This window comes from Equus quagga, chromosome 8, assembly GCF_021613505.1.
Source record: "Equus quagga isolate Etosha38 chromosome 8, UCLA_HA_Equagga_1.0, whole genome shotgun sequence".
Classification (NCBI taxonomy): Eukaryota; Metazoa; Chordata; class Mammalia; order Perissodactyla; family Equidae; genus Equus; species Equus quagga.
The window spans coordinates 90,075,808-90,096,183 of NC_060274.1; the positions used below are offsets into that span (position 1 = coordinate 90,075,808).

The 20,376-nt window shown below is 36.2% G+C and overlaps 1 protein-coding gene across 4 annotated transcripts in view; it reads right to left on the reverse strand.

The window, feature by feature from the left end:
- Positions 1-4,748: 4,748 nt before the first annotated feature.
- The window catches only part of HERPUD2 (HERPUD family member 2), a 42,722-nt gene continuing 27,094 nt past the window's right edge, over positions 4,749-20,376 (reverse strand). For all 4 annotated transcript variants that reach the window (XM_046670149.1, XM_046670147.1, XM_046670148.1 and 1 more), the window contains 4 exons: positions 9,831-9,953; positions 6,919-7,242; positions 6,106-6,220; positions 4,749-5,615 (listed from right to left, as the gene is read on the reverse strand). In XM_046670149.1, the coding sequence (XP_046526105.1) occupies positions 5,454-5,615; positions 6,106-6,220; positions 6,919-7,242; positions 9,831-9,953 (724 nt within the window). In that variant the 3' untranslated portion in view covers positions 4,749-5,453. The remainder of the gene's footprint in view (positions 5,616-6,105; positions 6,221-6,918; positions 7,243-9,830; positions 9,954-20,376) is intronic.

Consider the following 20,376-nt stretch of genomic DNA (forward strand, 5'->3'; position numbering starts at 1 on the left):
CTAAAATAAATTAGTGCCTTCACCATTTCCATTTCCAAGACAGTTCAAGAACCTCAGAACACTCAATTCTATTTGCCTCGCATTAGATTTATATGCTATTTTTGTCAAGTATTTTAGTTCTTTATATACGTAAGACCATAATGCATAAAATTATTGTTTTATGGCAATATTCCTTTAGATTTATACACATATTTACTCTTTCCGTTTTTTTTTCGATTCCTTTCTGTACCTCCAAGCCGTGATCTGTAATCATTTCCATTCTGCTCAAACACCTGTTACTATTTTCCTTTGGTACTTTTGGTACTTTCCAATGGTGACAAATTCTGTTTTCATTTGCCTGAAAATGTCTTTTGAAGGATATTTTTGCTGCTTGCGTTCTTCTAGGTGGGCTGCTATTTTCTTTAAGCTCTTTGGAAATATCACCTAACAGGCGTACTTATTTTTGCTCTTTCGGAAGTGACCTATATTTTCCTCTGGCTACTTTTAAAATTTGTCTATGTTTTTTCAGGAGTCTTACTATGAAGTAATTAGGCATGATTTCCTTTGTATTTACCCTGTTTGGAGGTCAGTAGCATTTCTTACATCTGTGGCTCAGTGTCCTCCATCAATTTTGGAAAATTCTTAGCCATTATCTCTTCAACTATTGTGCCTGCCCTTTGCTCCCGGCATCAGTCTGGATATTTTCTGACCTTTCAGTTCACTAATCCTCTCTTAAACTTTCTTAATTTCAGCTATATTATTCTTCAATTCTGGAATTTCCTTTTTTATGTAGGTTCCAGTTCTCTGCTGAAATTTCTCCATCTTGTCATTTAATTCCCTTAACATTTTAATCATAGTTATTGAAAGGTCTCTGTCAGATAATACTAAATATCTGAATTTTCTGAGGGTCTATCTATTTTTCTTCACTATTTCATTTTTAGTCAAATCTTACGTTTTTTGTGTTCCTGGTTATTTTTTATTAACAGACTTTGAAAAATTATAGAGAGAATTTGAGAAATTGCGTGATGCTATCTTCCCTCAAAGGGGATTTATTTTCGCTTCTCGCAGTCCTCTAAGTTTGGGGCAAACTGCCTCATTCATTTAGGTACTGAGATGATCTGAGGCTGGGCTTCAGATGTACTGGGAAAAGGGTTCCACTTACTAAGACTCCTCGACAGCAGAGAAGCTCCAGGTGCTTTGAAACAGAAACTCTAATTATTCTGAGCTCTCTTTGTAAGAAAAAACTTTATTTCAAAGATTCTATAGTATTTTAATAAAAGGCTTGCACTGCTCCATAATACTTACATTCAAGAAGCATCATTTCTGTTTTTAAATGTTTTGTTTAAATGTGAGTTTTTTCTGCTTTTTCTCCCCAAATCCCTCCAGTACATAGTTGTATATATTTTAGCTGCAGGCCATTCTAGTTGGGGCATGTGGGATGCCGCCTCACTGTGGCCTGACGAGCAGTGCCATGTCCGCGTCCAGGGGCCGAACCAGCGAAACCCCAGGCTGCCGAAGCAGAGTGTACAAACTTAACCGCTCAGCCATGGGGCCGGCCCCTGTTTAAATGTTTTTAAATGCTACTGTATTGTACACTTTAAAATCTGTTAAAATCTGTTAAATGTTCTTAGCACAATAAAAAAATTCAAAAAAATGTTTAAGTATTTTTAAATGTTGAAACATCCAAAATATTAATGTGTAGGATATACAATAGATGTGCTTTGTACACACCATATAGCCAGTTTCTTTCACTTTCCCAAGCTGCTCTTAGAGTGAGTGATGCCACGTGGAGGTTGAGTCAGCCAGCCACAGTGGCACTCCCAGGAAACACTCAGAACACCATATTCCAGAGCCTGGTGTGGTTTTGCAGATCCAGCAACACAGTTCCAGATACAACAGGCCTTAGAGTCTGTTTTACACAGACTTACAGAAAGCTGACATATAAGTCAAACATACCTTAGTCTTTTAACAGTGAAGCAAAAACTGCCACTGGGACTGTACAAATGAGGCTCTAAACGTGGCCTTTAGTCCCCTAATTTGAAAAGACAGGTTTCAAAAGTGACGATGGAGCCCGGGCCAGAGAAACTAGTTAGAATAATGATAAACTCTGCCACCAAACTGTGGTGAAAATGCTCCAATTCTCCAGCCCTCAGGATCACCCTTTCCTTTTCCCCTTGGGACATAATCCAACCCTCTCACACTGCTGGGCTGTAGAAAGTGATGTGTAAGTAATGGAGGAAGCCCTGGCAAGTGTTATATCCCTCAAATCCATGCTGATTCTTGCTGGTCACCATTTGGCCTAGAGGCCAGTGTCTGGGCTCCTGTTCTCTTTTACCATCTGGAAACCACCTCCAAGCTACCAACGCCCTAGAGGCACCATCTGGCCCCAGTATGGACACAGCTCCTCCTTGAATCTTCCAAAACACAGCAGACACTGGGCTGCAGTTTTTGACAAAGACTTACCAAAAGTGAGACTAACACGAGGGAATTAACAATGTAGGGAAAATAATTAAAATCAGGTAACACATTCCAGGGTTCTTAGAACCGTTAGCAACACTCCTGCACAGGAGCGGTCTCTGACTAGCATCTGTCTCCTAAGGCCCTAACCTGCATTGAGGAGGCAGAGACCTACTCATCTCCTCCAGATGGGCGTCCTCCACTTCCCCTCTATGAATCCTACAGCTCCAATTCTCCCCTCCCCAACGCCCAACAGAAGAGGCTGCTCAATCTCATAACCATCTCTGCATTCTTACTCTACTCACTCGGTTTGATTTAGGATCTGACTTATACAGCTTTTCTTCCAGCTTTGACAGTTTATTTATTTAGCTCCCGACTTAAAATCCAGGCCTTCCCTCTGGATGCAATGATTGCATCAGCCCTGAAACAAGCCATCCCTAATCATGGACCTGAACAGCATACAAATGTACCATAGCTCACCATGTTGAACATGTTAGTTCTAATTTCTTCCTATTATAATCAATGCAATGAATGTCTTAAAAGCTAATCTCACATACGCCTGATATCCTTTCAAACTTTGCTGATTCAAAGGGTATGCACATTTTCAGTCACTCATTCAGTATCAAACTAACTACTGGGCACTCTTCTAGGACCAGGGATATAATAATGAGCATAAATATAGTCACCAAGTTTTATAGCCTTCATATCTCGTGGGAGAGCCAAATAAGGAAATAAATGAAAAATGCAACGGTGTTAAGTGCAAAGAATAGTGCTACTAGAGAACAGCTGCCCTAAGAACCGGGCATTAGCTGAGACCTGGTGAATGATTAGTAAGCATGACAAGAGCAAAGAAGGAAGGGACTGTGTTCCAAGCAAAAACAACAGCAATTTAAAAAGTCCTGGGGCTGGAAAGACAGAGAGCTGGAATTGGAAGACTAGCCCAGGTAAAACAGAGGTATTAAGGGGGAGCACAGACTGAGAGGGGCAAAGACCCAAACTTTCAAGACTTTGTAAGCCATGTTAAGGACTTTGATCTTCATTCCAGGAACAATAGGATGACAGTGAATGATTCTGCACACATTTTGAAAATTCGATACTTGCTGGAAAGGTTATATATACTGTATTACACTCCCCTACAGCTTCAACAACACTGAGTATTATTATCTTACCAATTTGATCATTTTAACTTGTGCACATTACATTTTTTTTTCATGTTTATTGCTCATGTTTGTATCTGTTATGGACTTAATATTTGTGTCCTCCAAAACTCATATATTGAAATCATACCCTTCAATGTGATAGAATTAGGAGGTGGGGTCTTCGGGAGGTAATAGGGCATGAGGGTAGAGCCTTCATGAATAGAACTAATTTCCTTATGAGATGGGAGAGAGCTTGCTTCTGCTCTCTGCCATGTGAGGATACAACGAGAAGACGGCCATCTACAAGCTAGGAAGATGGCCTTCACCAGACACTGGATCTGCCAGCCTCAAGAACTGTGAGAAATAAACGTTTGCTGTTTAAGCCGCCCAGTCTGGAAATTTGTTATAGCAGCCCAAGCTGACTAAGAGACTATCCCATTTCCTATTGGGGTGTCTTTTTTTTTTTTTTTTTTACTGAATCTAAGACTTACTTATTACCTTTACCTTTTTCCCTAATTGTTTGCCTTTTAAGTACGTATGTCAAAACATTATATACCTAGCAACCTTTTCTTTTAGGGATTCTGCCATAAATGCATTTTTCTCATCCCAATATTATACAAGCATTCATCCATATTTTCTATTAGTATTTCCACGGTTCAATTGCTCATACTCAATCATGATGTCTTGATTGAAATCTATAAACACAAACTTAATTTTACTTTTCAAAAGGTTAACCAGTTATCCCTTGAAACCTTTATCACTATGAGTAAACAAATTACAGAATAATTCATGGATGTTTCTATATCTTCTGTTTTATTCTATTATCTAATCATATGTTACTGCACCAGTACCACACATAACTTTATAATACACTTCGTGTGATAAAGTCCTTCCATGATAAGTTCTCCCTTCCTCATTTGTTCAATTTTAATTAGCTACCCTATAAGAAACTTACTTCTTTCTCATGAAATACTGAATTGGCTTTCACATGGATTTTTAAATAAACTGTTGAGGTTTTAAACTCAGAAACAGGAGATAACCATCTGGAACGGAAAGAGGTGAAAATGACCTTGAAGACTTCAGCAATTCCTCCCAATAACTACTGAAATTTACACAGATTTTTGCATGTAATTGGTAGATTATTGAAGAGTTTGAACAACTATCACGAGACAGTTTACCATAATTGACTTTTTATTTAAAAAAATTACAGGGAGTGATTTCCAGCATATCTTATTTTATAAAAGTACTGCCTGTATCAAACATTTTATATCACTATTAATTCCATTAAGAGCTGCCTTTTTTTTTTAAGGTACTAATTCCAATTTATGGGATACATGCCCTTAAAATATAAAGTTTCCATTATTTATTCAAATGTCAAAAGTAAGATTATTGAGAAGTTTATTGCTTTATGGCTGGGCAAGATGCTACTAGCACATTTTAGGTAAATAATATTCTTTATTAAAAACTATAAGGTCATTCTGTTTAAAATTTCGGGATAATTCACAGAAAATAGACATATTTATTCAAATTACATATTGAAGGGCTGGACTATAAGCTATAGACATTTATATGTGAAGCAGCTCTCTAAAGAAATAAGATGCACAAACAGGTCTGTCTTGGTATAATATACATAATTGAAATTAGTAAAACCTGGAAGACTAATATTGTTACACTATGTTCTGTTAGGATCTTAAAAAAAAAAATCACAAATTTAGTAGTTCACTTGTGCTTAAAATATTCATATGCATGAGAAGCTTAAAGAAAAAAACACCTCTGTACATGATGATGAAAAGTAATAAATTTTTTTGAAATTGCACTGTTATTTAAACACTTTCCTAAAGTCAGACCCTCCTTTGCAGCTGGCACAGTTTTTCAGGTCTAATTGGCAACCTGGGGAGGCCCCTCTGGTATTAGTGAAGTAAAGAAGGTGGTGATAAAAGACCAAGCTGATGCCATTAATCCAGGCCTTTGAAGCGCACTGGCATCTTCACCTGCATCTTCTCCACTCTCATCTTCAACCCCATCATCCATGAGACGCTCCTTTTAAACAAAACAAGAAACATACTCCTAAGTGATCTGAACAGCTAGCATTAACTCACGACAGAAAAAGAGAGTTAAGTTCCTTCCTATAGAAAGAAGGAATATGAGCATGTAATAAGGAAATGGTACTATCTGGCCATCAGAAATCTTTATCAAGTCCAAAAGTGATAAATTCCTCAGTGTTCAAGTTCAAAACGATAACTGACAATTTAATGCAATAAATTCTTACTGTGTGCATAATTTTCTTTCTAGACTGTTTTCAGGAAGAATAATGTTAGTTCTTCTCATTTAATTCTAATATATGACTGACTCACTATTATATTCTAAGTTCTCCCAGATGAAACCACACAATTTATAAAAAGTTAAACTTTTCTTCAGGTGCCATCCACAAATACTTATGGCATACTCCAAGACTCTTTTATGATGTTGGGCTCACACAGTGTTGAGGAAACATCTAGATTTCAAGTGTACAAAAACCTCATTAGCATACCATTTCTTCAAGTTCTAAGTTGTTTGCATTTTGCCCATCATTGTTAACTTCAGCATTATTGTTGGGAGCCTGTTGTTGACCTTCTTGCCTAAAAGGAAACCATCCAGCTTGGTGTCTGTTCAGTAAAATAAAGAGAAAAGAAAATAAGTTGCAACTGTTTTTATTTGTAATACTACAAAACATTAGTATCCTACAAGAGAAAAGTGATTAGAACTATAACAAATGAAAAGATCAAATCTCCCGCTTTGGGCCAAGAACTACCCCTCTTAAAGCAATGACAGCAAAACAAGAATCAATTTAAGTCTAAAAGTCTATCATGGGCTTAATTGGCTTTAGGCTAGATATTAAGTATCAAGAATCATAAAATCTTTTTTGATATTTTTCAAAATGAATTTCAAATAGATATCTGTTTGCCTCTTGGGGAAAGGGGAGCAAGGGAAAGTTAGTCTGCTTATTAAAGAAAACCTGACCTGTCTCTATAGGACTTACTATTGATAACTATAATTAAAAAGAACATCCTTATGCAAGAGGGCATCATACACTTCCTCAAGTTCTAAATAATTGATAGAGCATGTCTAACTGAATTAACAATTTTTATAAAAGACAGTAAAGGAAAAATCTACTTCTAGACAACTCTGATAAACATTCCTATCCAACATAAGCTGCTCTGCTTTTGGTGCCAGATATCTGAAGCCCAACATTCATATTCCTTCACTCAACATTCACAACGGACTACCACATGCCAGATTCTGTGCTGAACAGTTTTAGAAAGTAATTAAAAGAAACCACAGAAAGTTAATGAACATCACTCACAAATAAACCAGTAGCATGGCTCCCATGACCATGATAAACCGACTGAAAGAAGAATAGAAGTATACAATGCTGAGGAGAATGGCAGCTCGTGAGAACGTGTACATCCAGTCTAGCCAGTCTCGATTGAAGTCTTCTTCGTTTAGCACTGGACCTCCCTGTGCGTTCATTTGAACATTCTCATTCATGGGTCGATTTTCTTGGGCCACTAGGTTTGGAGCTGGTGGGGGTTCTTCTCCAGGAACATGTGCCAAATTTAGAGGCTGTGAAGCAGCAGGCTCGGCTGGGCTGGCATTTGATGTGGCCTGAGCTGAAACTGCAGCTTGACTGAAATATTCACCAAAATAAATATTAAAAAGAAAAACCTTTATCATACTGTATTATATTTCTCAAAAGTTCCTGGGGAGCCATATGTATTTTTCATAAGCCTAATATGGATTATCACAACTCCTGCACACATTTCTTAGGTAAGCACAGATCCCAGTGTAAAAGCGCAGCCAACACTGATGGTGGGAGTAGCTCAGGAAGGATGTTCTCTTAGCCTGGTAGCCTAAGACGGTAGAGGAGAGGTGGAAGGCCTAAGAACAGCCATGTTAATCACTATCTTTTCTCTCTTTCACTAAATTACTTTCTAAGGTAATGACACACCTTTTTCCACACCTTTTTACTCATGGCCCCTTTTGTCATTCTACATGGATGAATACCCCTACACCAACCACCTTCCCCTCAGACCCATGTTTTGAAAGATTTGTCTAAAAACGTACATTGATCATAATCCTGTGTGTCCACTGTCAGTGACAAAAGATTTGTATTAGCATTTTAAAATACTACCTAGATCCCAGATAACAACCTCTAAGCCCCAATCCTGACTTTTGGAAACTCCATCTGGGTACCACTGGTATAGGTCGTTGTAAACTTATGAAGAACTGCGGTCCTAAGTTTGCTAATAATCTGATTGCTTGAAAGTCAAAATAAATTTTCCTGTGAAAGGCTCCCAGAAAAACTATAATATATCTGAGATTTGCTTTAAATTATCCAGCATCGGGGAGGAAAGTTGTAGAGCAAGATTGCCATGAACTGATAAATGCTGATGCTGGGTGATGAGTACAAACTGATTCATTTTACTATTCTATCTTTTCATATGATGAAATTTTTCTACAACAAAAAGTTTAAAAATCAAGATAGCAGAATAAAATAAAACAGAAGTTCCTCAGGCTACAAAATCCTATTTAAGCCAGTACAGTAATACCTTGTATCTGTACAGGGCTTTTTAATTGCTAAAAACACTACCTACCTCGTGGATATTCTGATTCATAGGTAACTTATTTCATTAAGGTGAGAACTTGAGGCTCAGAAGTTAAATGATGTACATAAGATTATATGATTTACTAGCAAGCTACCATAAGCCCCACTTAGCTCACACAGTTCTTGTGAGGTTATAAATGAGACAAGGGGTGTAAAGCATCTAGTGGAGTACTAAGCACAAAGCAGTCACTCAAAAGATAACTATTACCATGGCAAGAGGTAGGGAACAAACAGCCTGCCTGGAGCCAAGGAGTTATGCAAGAGAATACTAGGATATGAGATTCATAAAGCAGGTTAGCTTTATGGGGTAAGGCCTAGAGTAAGGATAAGGAGACAGACTTCACACTGTAGGCAAGAAAGCCATCAGATATTTGGGGGGATGGGGAATGACTGACTCAATTATGTGTTAAGCAAGTTAGCATGGCAGTAGTATGATGAAATACAGTAAAGAGCCTAAAAGGAGAAAGAGTGATTGTAGTAAAACAGCTGTTAAATGAGAAAAGATCTGGGCAAAGTAGGAAGTAAGATATAGGGGAAGGACAGAAGCGAGAAACAACATATTAACTCATCTTGGTAAGTTGCTGGGTTCAGGGATAACAAAAGCCAGAATCAAAGCTGTTTAAGGTTAAGAGTTTGGAGGATGATTAAGAAGAGACAGTGTCACTGACAAAGAAGAACAGACTTAAGACAATGGTGGAGTCAAAATTTTAGACACACTAAATTTAGGAGAAAGGTAAATTTCCCTAAAGAAATCTTCTAGCAATTAAGTGGAGACACAGGACAAAGCACAGGAGATAAAGAATTGGGAGTCATCAACAGAGATCTACCAACTAAGGTCATGGAAGAAAGAAATCCAAGAGGACTGGCCCAGGAATGAATGCTGTCTTTCCTACAAGACTGAGTGTCATAAGGCACATGGTAAGTATACAAATACCTGTCTAACTGAACAAGGAATGTTACCATTTAGAAGGGGGAAAACAGGCTATCAAAGGACACAAAATGAGTGATCAGAAAGATAAAAAGAATGAAGAGGATAACAGAAACAAGGAGAGGAGAACATTAAAGAGAAGCGAGAAATGTTAAATGAATACAAAAGAAGTCAAAAAGAATGAAGGCTGAGAAACTGTACTCCATACTAAGACTGTTCCACACTGACCAGAAGCAAGACTTATTAAAATAAGGGCAGTCCAGAAAGTACATGAGCCACAACTGAGCCCTACATCAATATGAGCCTCCCTGACATAAGATTCTTTCTGTTCCCTTTCTCATTCAACTTCCTCTCTCTTCATGTAATTTGCTGCCTTCCAGTGAAACTTTCCTAAGTTTTCTCCTCTGAAATAGATAAAATGTTATATTAAAGAAAGCATCTGAGTACCGCTAAATATAATAAGGGGAGAGAGGGAGAAGCAGAGAGTAGGCTTAGCTCATGTGAACCTTTTTTCCTTTAGCCAAATAATTTACAATAAAGTATCTGCTGAGATGTTAGCAAAGTCCTCATTATAAAAAACCAATGAAATACATCAGTAAATAAAATCCCAAATCAACTTAATTACGATGAAAAAGAAAATAAAGCAAATAACCGACTGAGCAAGAAAATGAAGTCCACTTACTATTGCATATAATACTGATGAGCATACATCTGCTGCCACCACAGCATCTGCAGGGGGCTGAAACCGCGGTACACCGGGAACCCGGCTGGTATGGCTTGCCCGGGAAGCTGGTTGTCTACATTTCTGCAACAAAGAGATAGAGAAATGTCCTTTAATGCTCTAGAAGTTGAAAGTATTTCTCTAAACTTTCATTTCTGAACTACAAGTCATCCACTGACAAAATGTATTAAATCTTACAGAAAAGAAAAATATTTTCAGCATTCTTCAAATAAGACATTATGGCTTATATAAGATGACCCTGATCCCAAATATACAGAACTAACATTTCAACCCAGTCTTAACAGGCAAATAAAACATATCATCCACAAAATGCGTGGCAAGCCTGAACATTTACTATCTTTCCATTTAAGGACAAAAGACCAAAAACACTTTCATCACATTTTAAGTACATTCTCCTTAAGAACCAAAGACCTAAAACAAACTTCGTGACAAAATATTTTGAGGAATGGGGGAACTAGCCAAATGATATTTTACATTAGTAATAAAATATTCTTAAAAACATAGCAGCTATCAGCTATAAAATAAAAAAAGAACATTATAAAAATCTGTAAAATATTTTTTAATTAAAGAACCAAGATTAGCAGAACATATTTATACATGCATTCTTAAAGTAGGTTAGACTTCTATTAATTCAGTAAAATTTGTGGAGGGTCACATTTAACTTCTCTATGCCTCAGTTTCATCTCTAAGATGAGTCTAATATTAGACAATCTTCCTCATAGGGTTGTTAGTCTGTATTCAGTAAATGTTAACTATTTTTATTTTTACTCTCTCCTACCCCTAACTATGAACATGACTCCAAAGTGTGTAATTCACATACATCAAGAGAACTACATGGATAAATATATAAGTAAATGCAGAATCTGTGAATTTCTAACCCTCCTTTTCTTCATATTACTTGAATTTTATCTTCAACTGATATTAGTGTGGTCTATCCAGAGTGAGATAAGAATAATTAACAAATTCATGAACTCTAATTTTATATTCTAAAGACTGTGAACATACAACTGGAAATAACTGATTATAGAAACCTAATTTAGAAGAGCTTGGGAAACTAAAATTTATCAACAGATGTAGTTAAGGCAACCGGTGTAATTGAGGCACCAACTCCCCTACATATTACCCGAACTTTCCTCATCCTTGAAGGAGTAATGGGAGCCATACAGCGGCTCCTATCCTCAGAAGATTCTTCTACCTCCTGAATATAGCCCTCCCCCCTACTTCCCAAGCTTTCCCACATACTGAATTAAGAAGGAAAAGCTTAGAAGCCTCCATGAGAGTTCCTCCCAGATCTTGATAAACAAGTCCTGTAGAAGAGGAGGAAAAGAACCCTAACCCACCTATTCCTTTAAAAAGATGTCAATTAGTGATCAAACCCAAGAGAAAGCCATACCACTGGAGCGGAGGAGTATCATAAAACATCTGTATAAAGATCTCGGCATTTCCACCAGTGAGCTGACACATCTGAGCGACTCTGAAAACTACCTAAATCAAATATTAGCAACAATACAAGTCTGTACCAAGGTGTATATTTTAAATTTTCTTAGTATTTCTAACTAAGAAAAAAACCTATCCCCCTGAAAGTAGAGCTCCACCCATCTCTACTACTAAGAAGAAATATAAGCTCACACAAGTCCGTTACTTCAACTGTAAAATGGGAAGGCTGGACTTTGTCACTGTTTTTAAAAGGTCAAGGGAAGAAAAGGCCACTAACAATCACTTTGAAAAAATTACTATAGCTTCCCATCTCACCCTATTGCAGCTGAGAACATAAGGTGATTATCAAAAGTAAACTGCCAAAAATAAAAATTAATAAACTCTTCTAGATGATTCCAACATGCTTCCTCTCTTTCTCCTCAGTAAGTTAAAAACTATTGGACTGCATAACTGCTAGGATACATTCCAGGCCCAATTTGGCATACAAATTCAGTTGTATTAATTATTCTTCAGTTGTGTTAGTTATCCTTCAGACAAGATGCTATGCATTTGGAACTCTCTAGAAAACAAGAAATAAAGCACTTATTTGACACTAAATTATAAAGTTATTAAAATATATAGTAATAGATCAATGAAACATATTACATAAGAAACTAATGTATTCTAGAGGATGCATCACTAAGCAACATGATAGAGAATTATTATTTGGTGCTGGGAGAAGTGATTACCAAATTGGCGGTGGGGGGAAGGGAGCTTAAAGCTTCACCTCATTCCAAATATTCAAATAAGTTTCAAATGGACTAAAATAAAGTATTAAGAGTTAAACCACAGGAAATCTAGAAGAAATTATAATTGGTTATTTTCCAAACCTTTGGAAGGAGGAAGAGTTTCCTAACTTATAAGCAATAGAAGAAAGTACAAAAAAAGCAATCAACATATTTGGCACCATAAAATTTAAATAGAGCTCAGAAAAAAATGTTTGCAATAAATAATAATAAATATCTTTTCTATATAAAGAACTCATAGAAATGGAAATTATTATGACACCAAATAAATGCAAACTAACATAAAGATGGCTTTTTTTTGTCTGCCAACATCCAGTATTGACAAGAGGTACAAGTCAATCCCAACTCTTTCGTTGCTAGCAGGATAAACTGAAATAAGCCTTTAAAAAACAATTTTACAAAATTAAACACCTTTAGAAATGTTCAGTTATACTCAGCTGCCCAAGTTATTCTGCTTCTGAAAATTAAAGAGATATGAAAAATGGAAAAAAAATTCCACATCTCTGCCCTTTACGCCTTTGCACATCCCTCTTTGGAACAACACATCATCCTATCCCCTTCCAGCCTCCTTCCTCCTAATAACAGAGAGAAACTGAAGACCAGGATAGTAGTTTATGATTAAAAAGAGAGTGAACTTTATCAAAGCACACATCATCTGTTTCTAATTCCACATCTATGAACGCATTTACTCTGTGACCTATCTTTGACTCACTTCTACTCCTAGGAATCTATCCTAAAGATAATTGGCAAAAATGTGAAACGATGTATGTGCAAAGCTATGCATCACAATACTATTGGTAACAGTAAAGACTGGAAATAACTATTCAGCCACAGGAGACTGGATGTCATAGTGTATGCACTCAGTGAATCAGTATGCAGATGTAAAAAGGACTCTCTATACTCCTATGAGTGATCTCCTGGATATTCCAAGCGTTATTTTGTTAAAAAACAAGGTGGAGAAGAATACATATGTTACCTTTTGTGTTAAAATGAGAAGGATATATATATACAGGTGTGTGTGCACATATACATACATGTATGCATATTTACAGATAATGTGTTTATACACATTTTCTTGAATTTTCACAAAGAAACAGTGGAAGGATAAACCAAAAACAAATAATAAAAGTAATTACCTATTATGGGAGAGGAAGAACAGGAAGAGGGAGTAAAATTAAAGTAGGCCCCTCTGAATGTATCTTGTTTTACAGATTTGAGACTGGAACCATAGAAATATTTTATGTAATTAAGAAAAAACCTAAATCAAAAAGAAAAACTAATAAGAAAAAAAATTCAGGAAACAGAAATAAATGAACTTATATATCAAGTTTCATAACATAACCACACAGATAATTATTCTACTGACTAAAACACAGTATTTTTTTTTTAAAGATTTTATTATTTCCTTTTTCTCCCCAACACCTCCCGGTACATAGTTGTATATTCTTCGTTGTGGATTCTTCCAGTTGTGGCATGTGGGACGCCGCCTCAGCGTGGTTCAACGAGCAGTGCCATGTCCGCGCCCAGGATCCGAACCAACGAAACACTGGGCCGCCTGCAGCAGAGCGCGCGAACTTAACCACTTGGCCACGGGGCCAGCCCCTAAAACACAGTATTTTAACTGTACATTCCTAGCAGGATAAATTCTAAAGACAAAAAAAACCCAAAAATTTTAAACTCTAAATACCATTTCTTACCAGGGTTCCCTGGGAATAGGGTCAAGATGAGTCTGAGACATCTTGTCATGCATGAGTTTTGACATTATCAAAAATTACTCAAATCGTGTCAAAAGGACATGGCAGAAAAAGTGAATAGGCATTATTTCTCTTTTCTATTTCTACACATTGTCTTCTTTCATTCTATAACTGATCATATCAGCCAAATAACTAAACATTACTATTTATAATGTTTGTAATTTCATAGTGTATGAAATCAGTTAGGTTTGCATTTGGCTGCATTCTACAGAGAACACATCCTATGGGGCTTAATCAGATAGGCTGTTCAAAGACGACAATGTGAAGGAATGGAAAAGAGAAAAAAATCATTTCAAGTTTTTAATATGTGTGTGTTCTCTAAGTGTTCTCTAACCAATCTGTTATAAAATATAACTTGAGCATTTTTTCAAATTTTCAGTAATTCCAAAATAATGTTTGGAATAATGACCTAAAGCAGGGTACTCAATCATTAAGTAGATAGTAAACCCTTTGCTAGTTTGTTCAAATCTAAAGCAGAGTAATGGAAATTATCAAAGTCTTTAGGTTAAAATTATGCAAGTCAGAAGTACTGGCATACAGAGAAAATTGATTTTTCCTTCTTTTTGGTAATCATCTCTTTACATGATAGAAACACGATATAGCAAACAAATTTCTACTGTCAGTTAAAAACAGCACTTGAAAACATTTACTAGTCATGAAATAATTTCATGTATGAAAATTTTAAAAATGGGATTGGTTGTAAAAAAGCATAAGGTGTTACTTCACGTTATATCCAATGTTTTTTTATAAAATCTTTATTCTTTGATCTCTATTTATACACACATTCCATTTTAATATTGTATGTAAATGAAATTTACTATTTCTTATTAAAAATCAGAGTAAGATTCAATTTCTATCATATGAAAATCTTTTGTAAAAAATACTCTGGAGCATCTTCTGTGTATATAGGTACAATAACATTTCCTACCCCATAGCATTGTTAAATTATATATTAAATATATCAAACACTGTCTGGCACAAAGTAAGCAAATATTAATAAACATTGTTATTATCATTGCTAGGGAGGGAGATATGATGATATGTTCACCAAAATTTGTGCTTCTTTCTCTAGTATTGAGATTTTTGCGGGGAAGTGGCTCCCTAGCTGGGGACCACATTTCCTAGTTCCACTTGCAATTCACTGGGCTGTGTGGCTAGTTCTTGCTGGTGGAATGTGAGTGGCAGTGGAATATATCACTTCTAGGCCAGGTATTTACAAAGTAGGTGTGTTTCCCTATGCTCTTTTCTCTCCACTTTCCAAGTATACACAGATGAACTCCAAGACCTTACGAGGTAAAGAGACATAAAGTGGAAGAACCCTACATCCTTGAATCACCATAGGGAGGAAAGTCACCTACATGGGGATGGCAAACACCAGAATCAGACTATTATATGAATAGGAAACAAACTTCTACGGTGTTAAGAGACTAAAATTGGGGAATTACATTATTTGTTAGTCAACTGTCAAAATGTTTTATAAAAGTGATTTAACAAAATTCATATTTACCACATAAGCTAACAAATTTTTTTTAAGTTGAACTTTAACTGAATTTAATCAGGCCCTAGATCTAACTACCATGAAGAGGTAGTGAGCCAAACCCAGACTGCTGTGGGAAATTACATAGAACAAAAGAAAAGGCATGAAGTTAAAAAAGAAAGGAATAAGGGATTAGATTAGAAGAGACTTAAGAAACATCAACCAAATGTAATATGTCAACCTCTTTGAATAATGATTCAATTAAAACAACCATAAAAGATATTTGAGACAATGAGGGAAAACTGAAAACTGGGTATGACATTAAAAATTTTTTAATTTTGTTGTGTTCTAATGGTTTGTGATTAAGATTTTTTATAAACCATTTCTGTCATATTTATCTGTTACAGGTACACAGTTAAAGTATTCATAGATGAAATGATATGATGTCTAGATTTTGCTTTAAAAATACTCCAGCCCAAGAAAAAAGGAGGAGCCGAGGGAATAGATGAAGAATGGTAGTCTGTTAATAGCTATTAAAGCTAGGTGTTAGGTAAATAGAGGTGCATTATAATATTTTCCGTACTCTGTGAATGTTTAAAAAGTATAATAAAATTTTTAAAAATTAAAAAAAGCAGTGCTTGCAATGAGTAGTAAATAAATCCTAGAGATTAATGCATAGTATGGTAAATATAGATAGCAATATTGTACTTTAATAATCAAACTTGCTAAGAGTCTAGAACTTATTTCAACCACTGAAAAAGGACAATTACGAAGTGTGACAGAGGTGCTAAATATTGCTACAATGGTAATCATACTGCAATATATAAATGTATCGAATTAGTATGCTATACACCTTACATTTACACAATGTCATATGTCAAATATATTCAATAAAAAAATGAAATTGGCTAACAAATAGCAAAAAGAAAAAGCAGTGAATAAAAATATTGACTGTTTAACCTATATATATCAACAGAGGACTGATTCATTAAATTATAATAATCTATATAATGGAATATTGTACATTTGATAAAGAATTGGATAGCTCTTCTGTATTAATACAGGGCATTAATATATTTAGTGAAAAAACAAAATGTTAGGCTAGTGTGTATAGGAAGTATGCTACTATATGTGTTAAATCCACACACCCATGTGTGCACATACACATTTGTGTAAGCACAGTTTGTCCCTGGAATAATATAGGGCAAACAGCTATAATGGTTACCCCTGAGGAAGGCAACTGGGTAGCTAGGAGACACAAGAATAAAACTCTTGTACACTTTGTTCATTTTAAAAATGGTATCATTCACATGTATTACCTCTTAGAAAATAACTAAAAAAGGAAATTGGCTATATACTCTCCTGTCTGACCAAACTCTGCTCCTTTACCTATTATTATATCTCCAGCATTTAGCACAATAAATGTGTTGAACAACTTCATATGAACAGCAAGAAAACACTGAAACAAAGTACTAATTATAAGCAACTATTTAATCTAGTACCTAATAAATTTCATTTAATTAATTTTTCAACACTAAACGAAAACATAATGTTAACATAGTAAAAATTACAACTATATTAAAGAAAACCATTTGCAAAGAAAAGGATACTGGAAGGAAATACTAAATGTTAACAAACGGCTGTCTTTAGATGATTGGACAGAGGGAACTGTAAACCTCAACAATCAGAAACAAATGCTTTCCCAGAAAACCTGTTAACTGAGCCTTATTCCACCCCCCCGACCCCACTCCATACAATGATGCAGCAACTACATGGAATCCCCACTTTGTCCCAGAATCCGCCTTTCCAAGACTCTCCACACTTGATTTGTTCTCCCTGATGAACTTTCCTTAAAATCAGCTCAGATGTTACCAGTATAAAGCCCTCCCTACTCCTTAAAGCAGAGACAGTTACTCCCTCCTCCAGGCTCCCGCAGTGTTTTTTTCAAGACCATGCTAGCACATCAGCAGATGGTAATTCATTTACCTATCTGACCTACTTCCATTGAGGGCAAGGACATGATTCATTTTCCTGTCTTCAGTGCCTGGTATACAGCAAATTATAACTTTTACTGAATAAAGTCACAAGGTCCCCATATAGATTTGCTTACTCAAGACATCAGTACTTACAATCTGACCAGTAGATCTGACTAAAGAAAAGTTTCAAGTGGAAGGGCAGAGGGGAGAGAACCACCGTTACAAATGAAGTCAAAACACAAATGATAACCTAGGAAAAAATACTGAAACAAATGATACACAAAGAGAAGAGTCAACTCAACAAGACTGTTAAGAACACAGACTTTCAAGTCAGACATGGATTTGAATTCTAGTTCTGCTACTGTTCACTTCTGTGAACTCAGGCAAGCTACATAACCTTTTAAGGCTCCTTCTCCTCATCCATAAAAGGGGAGAAAACAGTACCTAGACCACAGAGTTGATGTAAAATTCAATGAAATAAAGTATGCGAAAGGGCTTGATACAACGCCTAGCTTGTGCTAAGTGTTCAATAATTACTAATCACTAATATCCTTTTAGATAAAGAACTGTCACAAATGAATTTTTAAAAATATCAACACACCAATAAGCACATCACAAAACAAAAGAAAAATAATGTCTCTTTATCAGGTATCAAATTAAAACAAGGATATTCCAATTTATCACACTGGCAAGTACATATTTATAAGGGTATGAGGAATCAGGCTCTTCAATAACAACTGTTTTGGGAAGAGTAAACTGGTACTACTTTACTGCAATTTTGCAGTAGTAAGAGCTTCGAAAAGTCTTAAAAACACTTTGACCCAATAATTCCCCTTCTAACAATTTATCCTAAAAGTATAACTGTTAATATGTAAGTACATTTAAGATTGTTGATTGTGGTGATGTTTAGTGGAAAGAAAAATTAAAAACCCAAACATTTATGACAGAAGATTGCCCTAATTCTTGACTCTTCTATAACAGAAGTACACATGTGTACTCTCTGCCACACAGTGGCAGAGCTGGCTTGTGCCAGCTCATACCGGCTCAAAGAACTAATTGCTAAAGTCAAGGAATTTTGTGAGCCAACTCTTGGTGTCTTGATATCAGCCACGGTGAAAGTATTTAAAACCAGAGAAATCAGCAAATGCTATCAATCAACTTTACTTTTTCCCCCAGAAAAAGTCCCTTGTTACACATTTACCAACACAGTACTGGTATTTGGCAATACCTCCCCATCCACTGGTATTGAGCATGGCCATGTGACTTGTTTTGGCCCATGGAATGTTAGTGAATGTGACACATGCAGAGGTTTTAAATGTGCTCAGTGGTTAACTTACCCTCATGCGTTTCTGTCATTTGTCCTAAGAAGAACACGCCCTACGGAATGACTGGTCCACCGAGAATGAGAAACATGAAACAGACAAACTCAACTTACAGCCTGAAGCAGAGCTGTCTTGAGTGACTAACAAACCCATGAGCAAGAAAAGTAAAGTGCATTGCTGTAAGTCACTGAGATTTTGAGGTCATTATGCAGTAAAACCAACTAAAAACAGTCTTCGATAGAAGAGTAAACAAATTGATATATCCACACAATGAAAAATCACAGCTTTTTTCCTTTCAATATGTGGACATCAGATGCTGAGATGTGCAGAGATCAAGTTGGGAAGACGAAATGTTCTGGGTGCAAAGTCGTCTCCTTGGAAAGAACAGGCTTTGAACTAGGTGGTGTATAAGGAAACTATGATTTGACAAAGTGCTGATCAAAGGCTATTTCAAAAAAGTGGGTGCAGAAGAAAACTAAGGAAGGAGTGGGCAACTGGGGCATTAAACTAAGGCATTACTAGAATATAAGAAACTGGAGAAAATTGTACTTCTTGGATCTCCTCTCAGGGGGAGAACTACAGATGTTTGGAAGGAATATTTTGATAAGCTGCTTGGGGTGGTAGGAAGGGGATGAAGGGCTTTGTAAGCATGTTCATGGTCAAATAACAATACTTGGTCTTGAACTTCTGGTTAGGTGCAGGGTTTTTATTTTGCTAATGGGCACTACCTCTAGTGGTCCTCCTCCGCATTCCTCATTCCCACCCCAACTCCATTCCAGAGCTCAATCACCCTAAATAAATGTTGAACGATGTCTAAAGAACACTGGTGTGAATATGAGAGCCCATCCAGAGTGCCACATGTCACCATCTGGCCAAAGTAGGGGAGCTCAGACAGTATTGCGGCAGAGCAGGAGGGCTGTCTGCCGTAAGAACTATTTACAAAGAAGAGAGCTACAGTGGGCAGCATGGCCTGCTAGAAAGAGCACAATATTTGCAATCAAAATACGTAGCCTCCAGTCCCAGCTCTGCCACTAACTACCCATTTAATCTTGAGTAAATCAAGATTATGCATGGTTTTTTATTCATCTTAACACCACTGGAGGTTGGCACAGTGCTACAGGGCCTGGAGACACTGAATAAATATTTGTTAACTATATGAGCATATGAATGAGTAAATGAATGACTGCTCTGAATTTCTCTTTCTTCACCTGCAAGACAGGGATAAATATAACACCTTCCTCTTGAAGTGGTTCTTTTTTTTTCTTTTCTTTTCTTTCTTAGATTGAAGGAGAGAATGCATATGTATATAAGTGCTATGGAAACCATAAGGAAACCATCTGAACTCCAATAGTTTTATAGTCAGTCTAGGTATGATGGTAAGTTAGGGGGCAGAGAGTCTGCCCATTACATGCTGAATGTGTATCTAAATTGATAGGGAGTCTAGAGTTCTATAACCTCTGCTCTGAAATCAGACTTAAGAGGACACATGCTCTGCATCCCCAAGCTGGAGAGCACTGAATCTGAAACCATAAACTAGTTTACTAGTTTATGGCAAAACGGAGAAAACAAGTATGCTGTAATGTGTTTTGTTTTGTTTTTGTCTCTCCATTTGCATTTTAGTTTTGTGTTCTCATTAGTATCAGGATGATTTTTTTTATTGAGGTATAAGTGACATATAACTTTATATTAGTTTCAGGTGTACAACATAATGATTCGCTATTTGTATATATTGCAA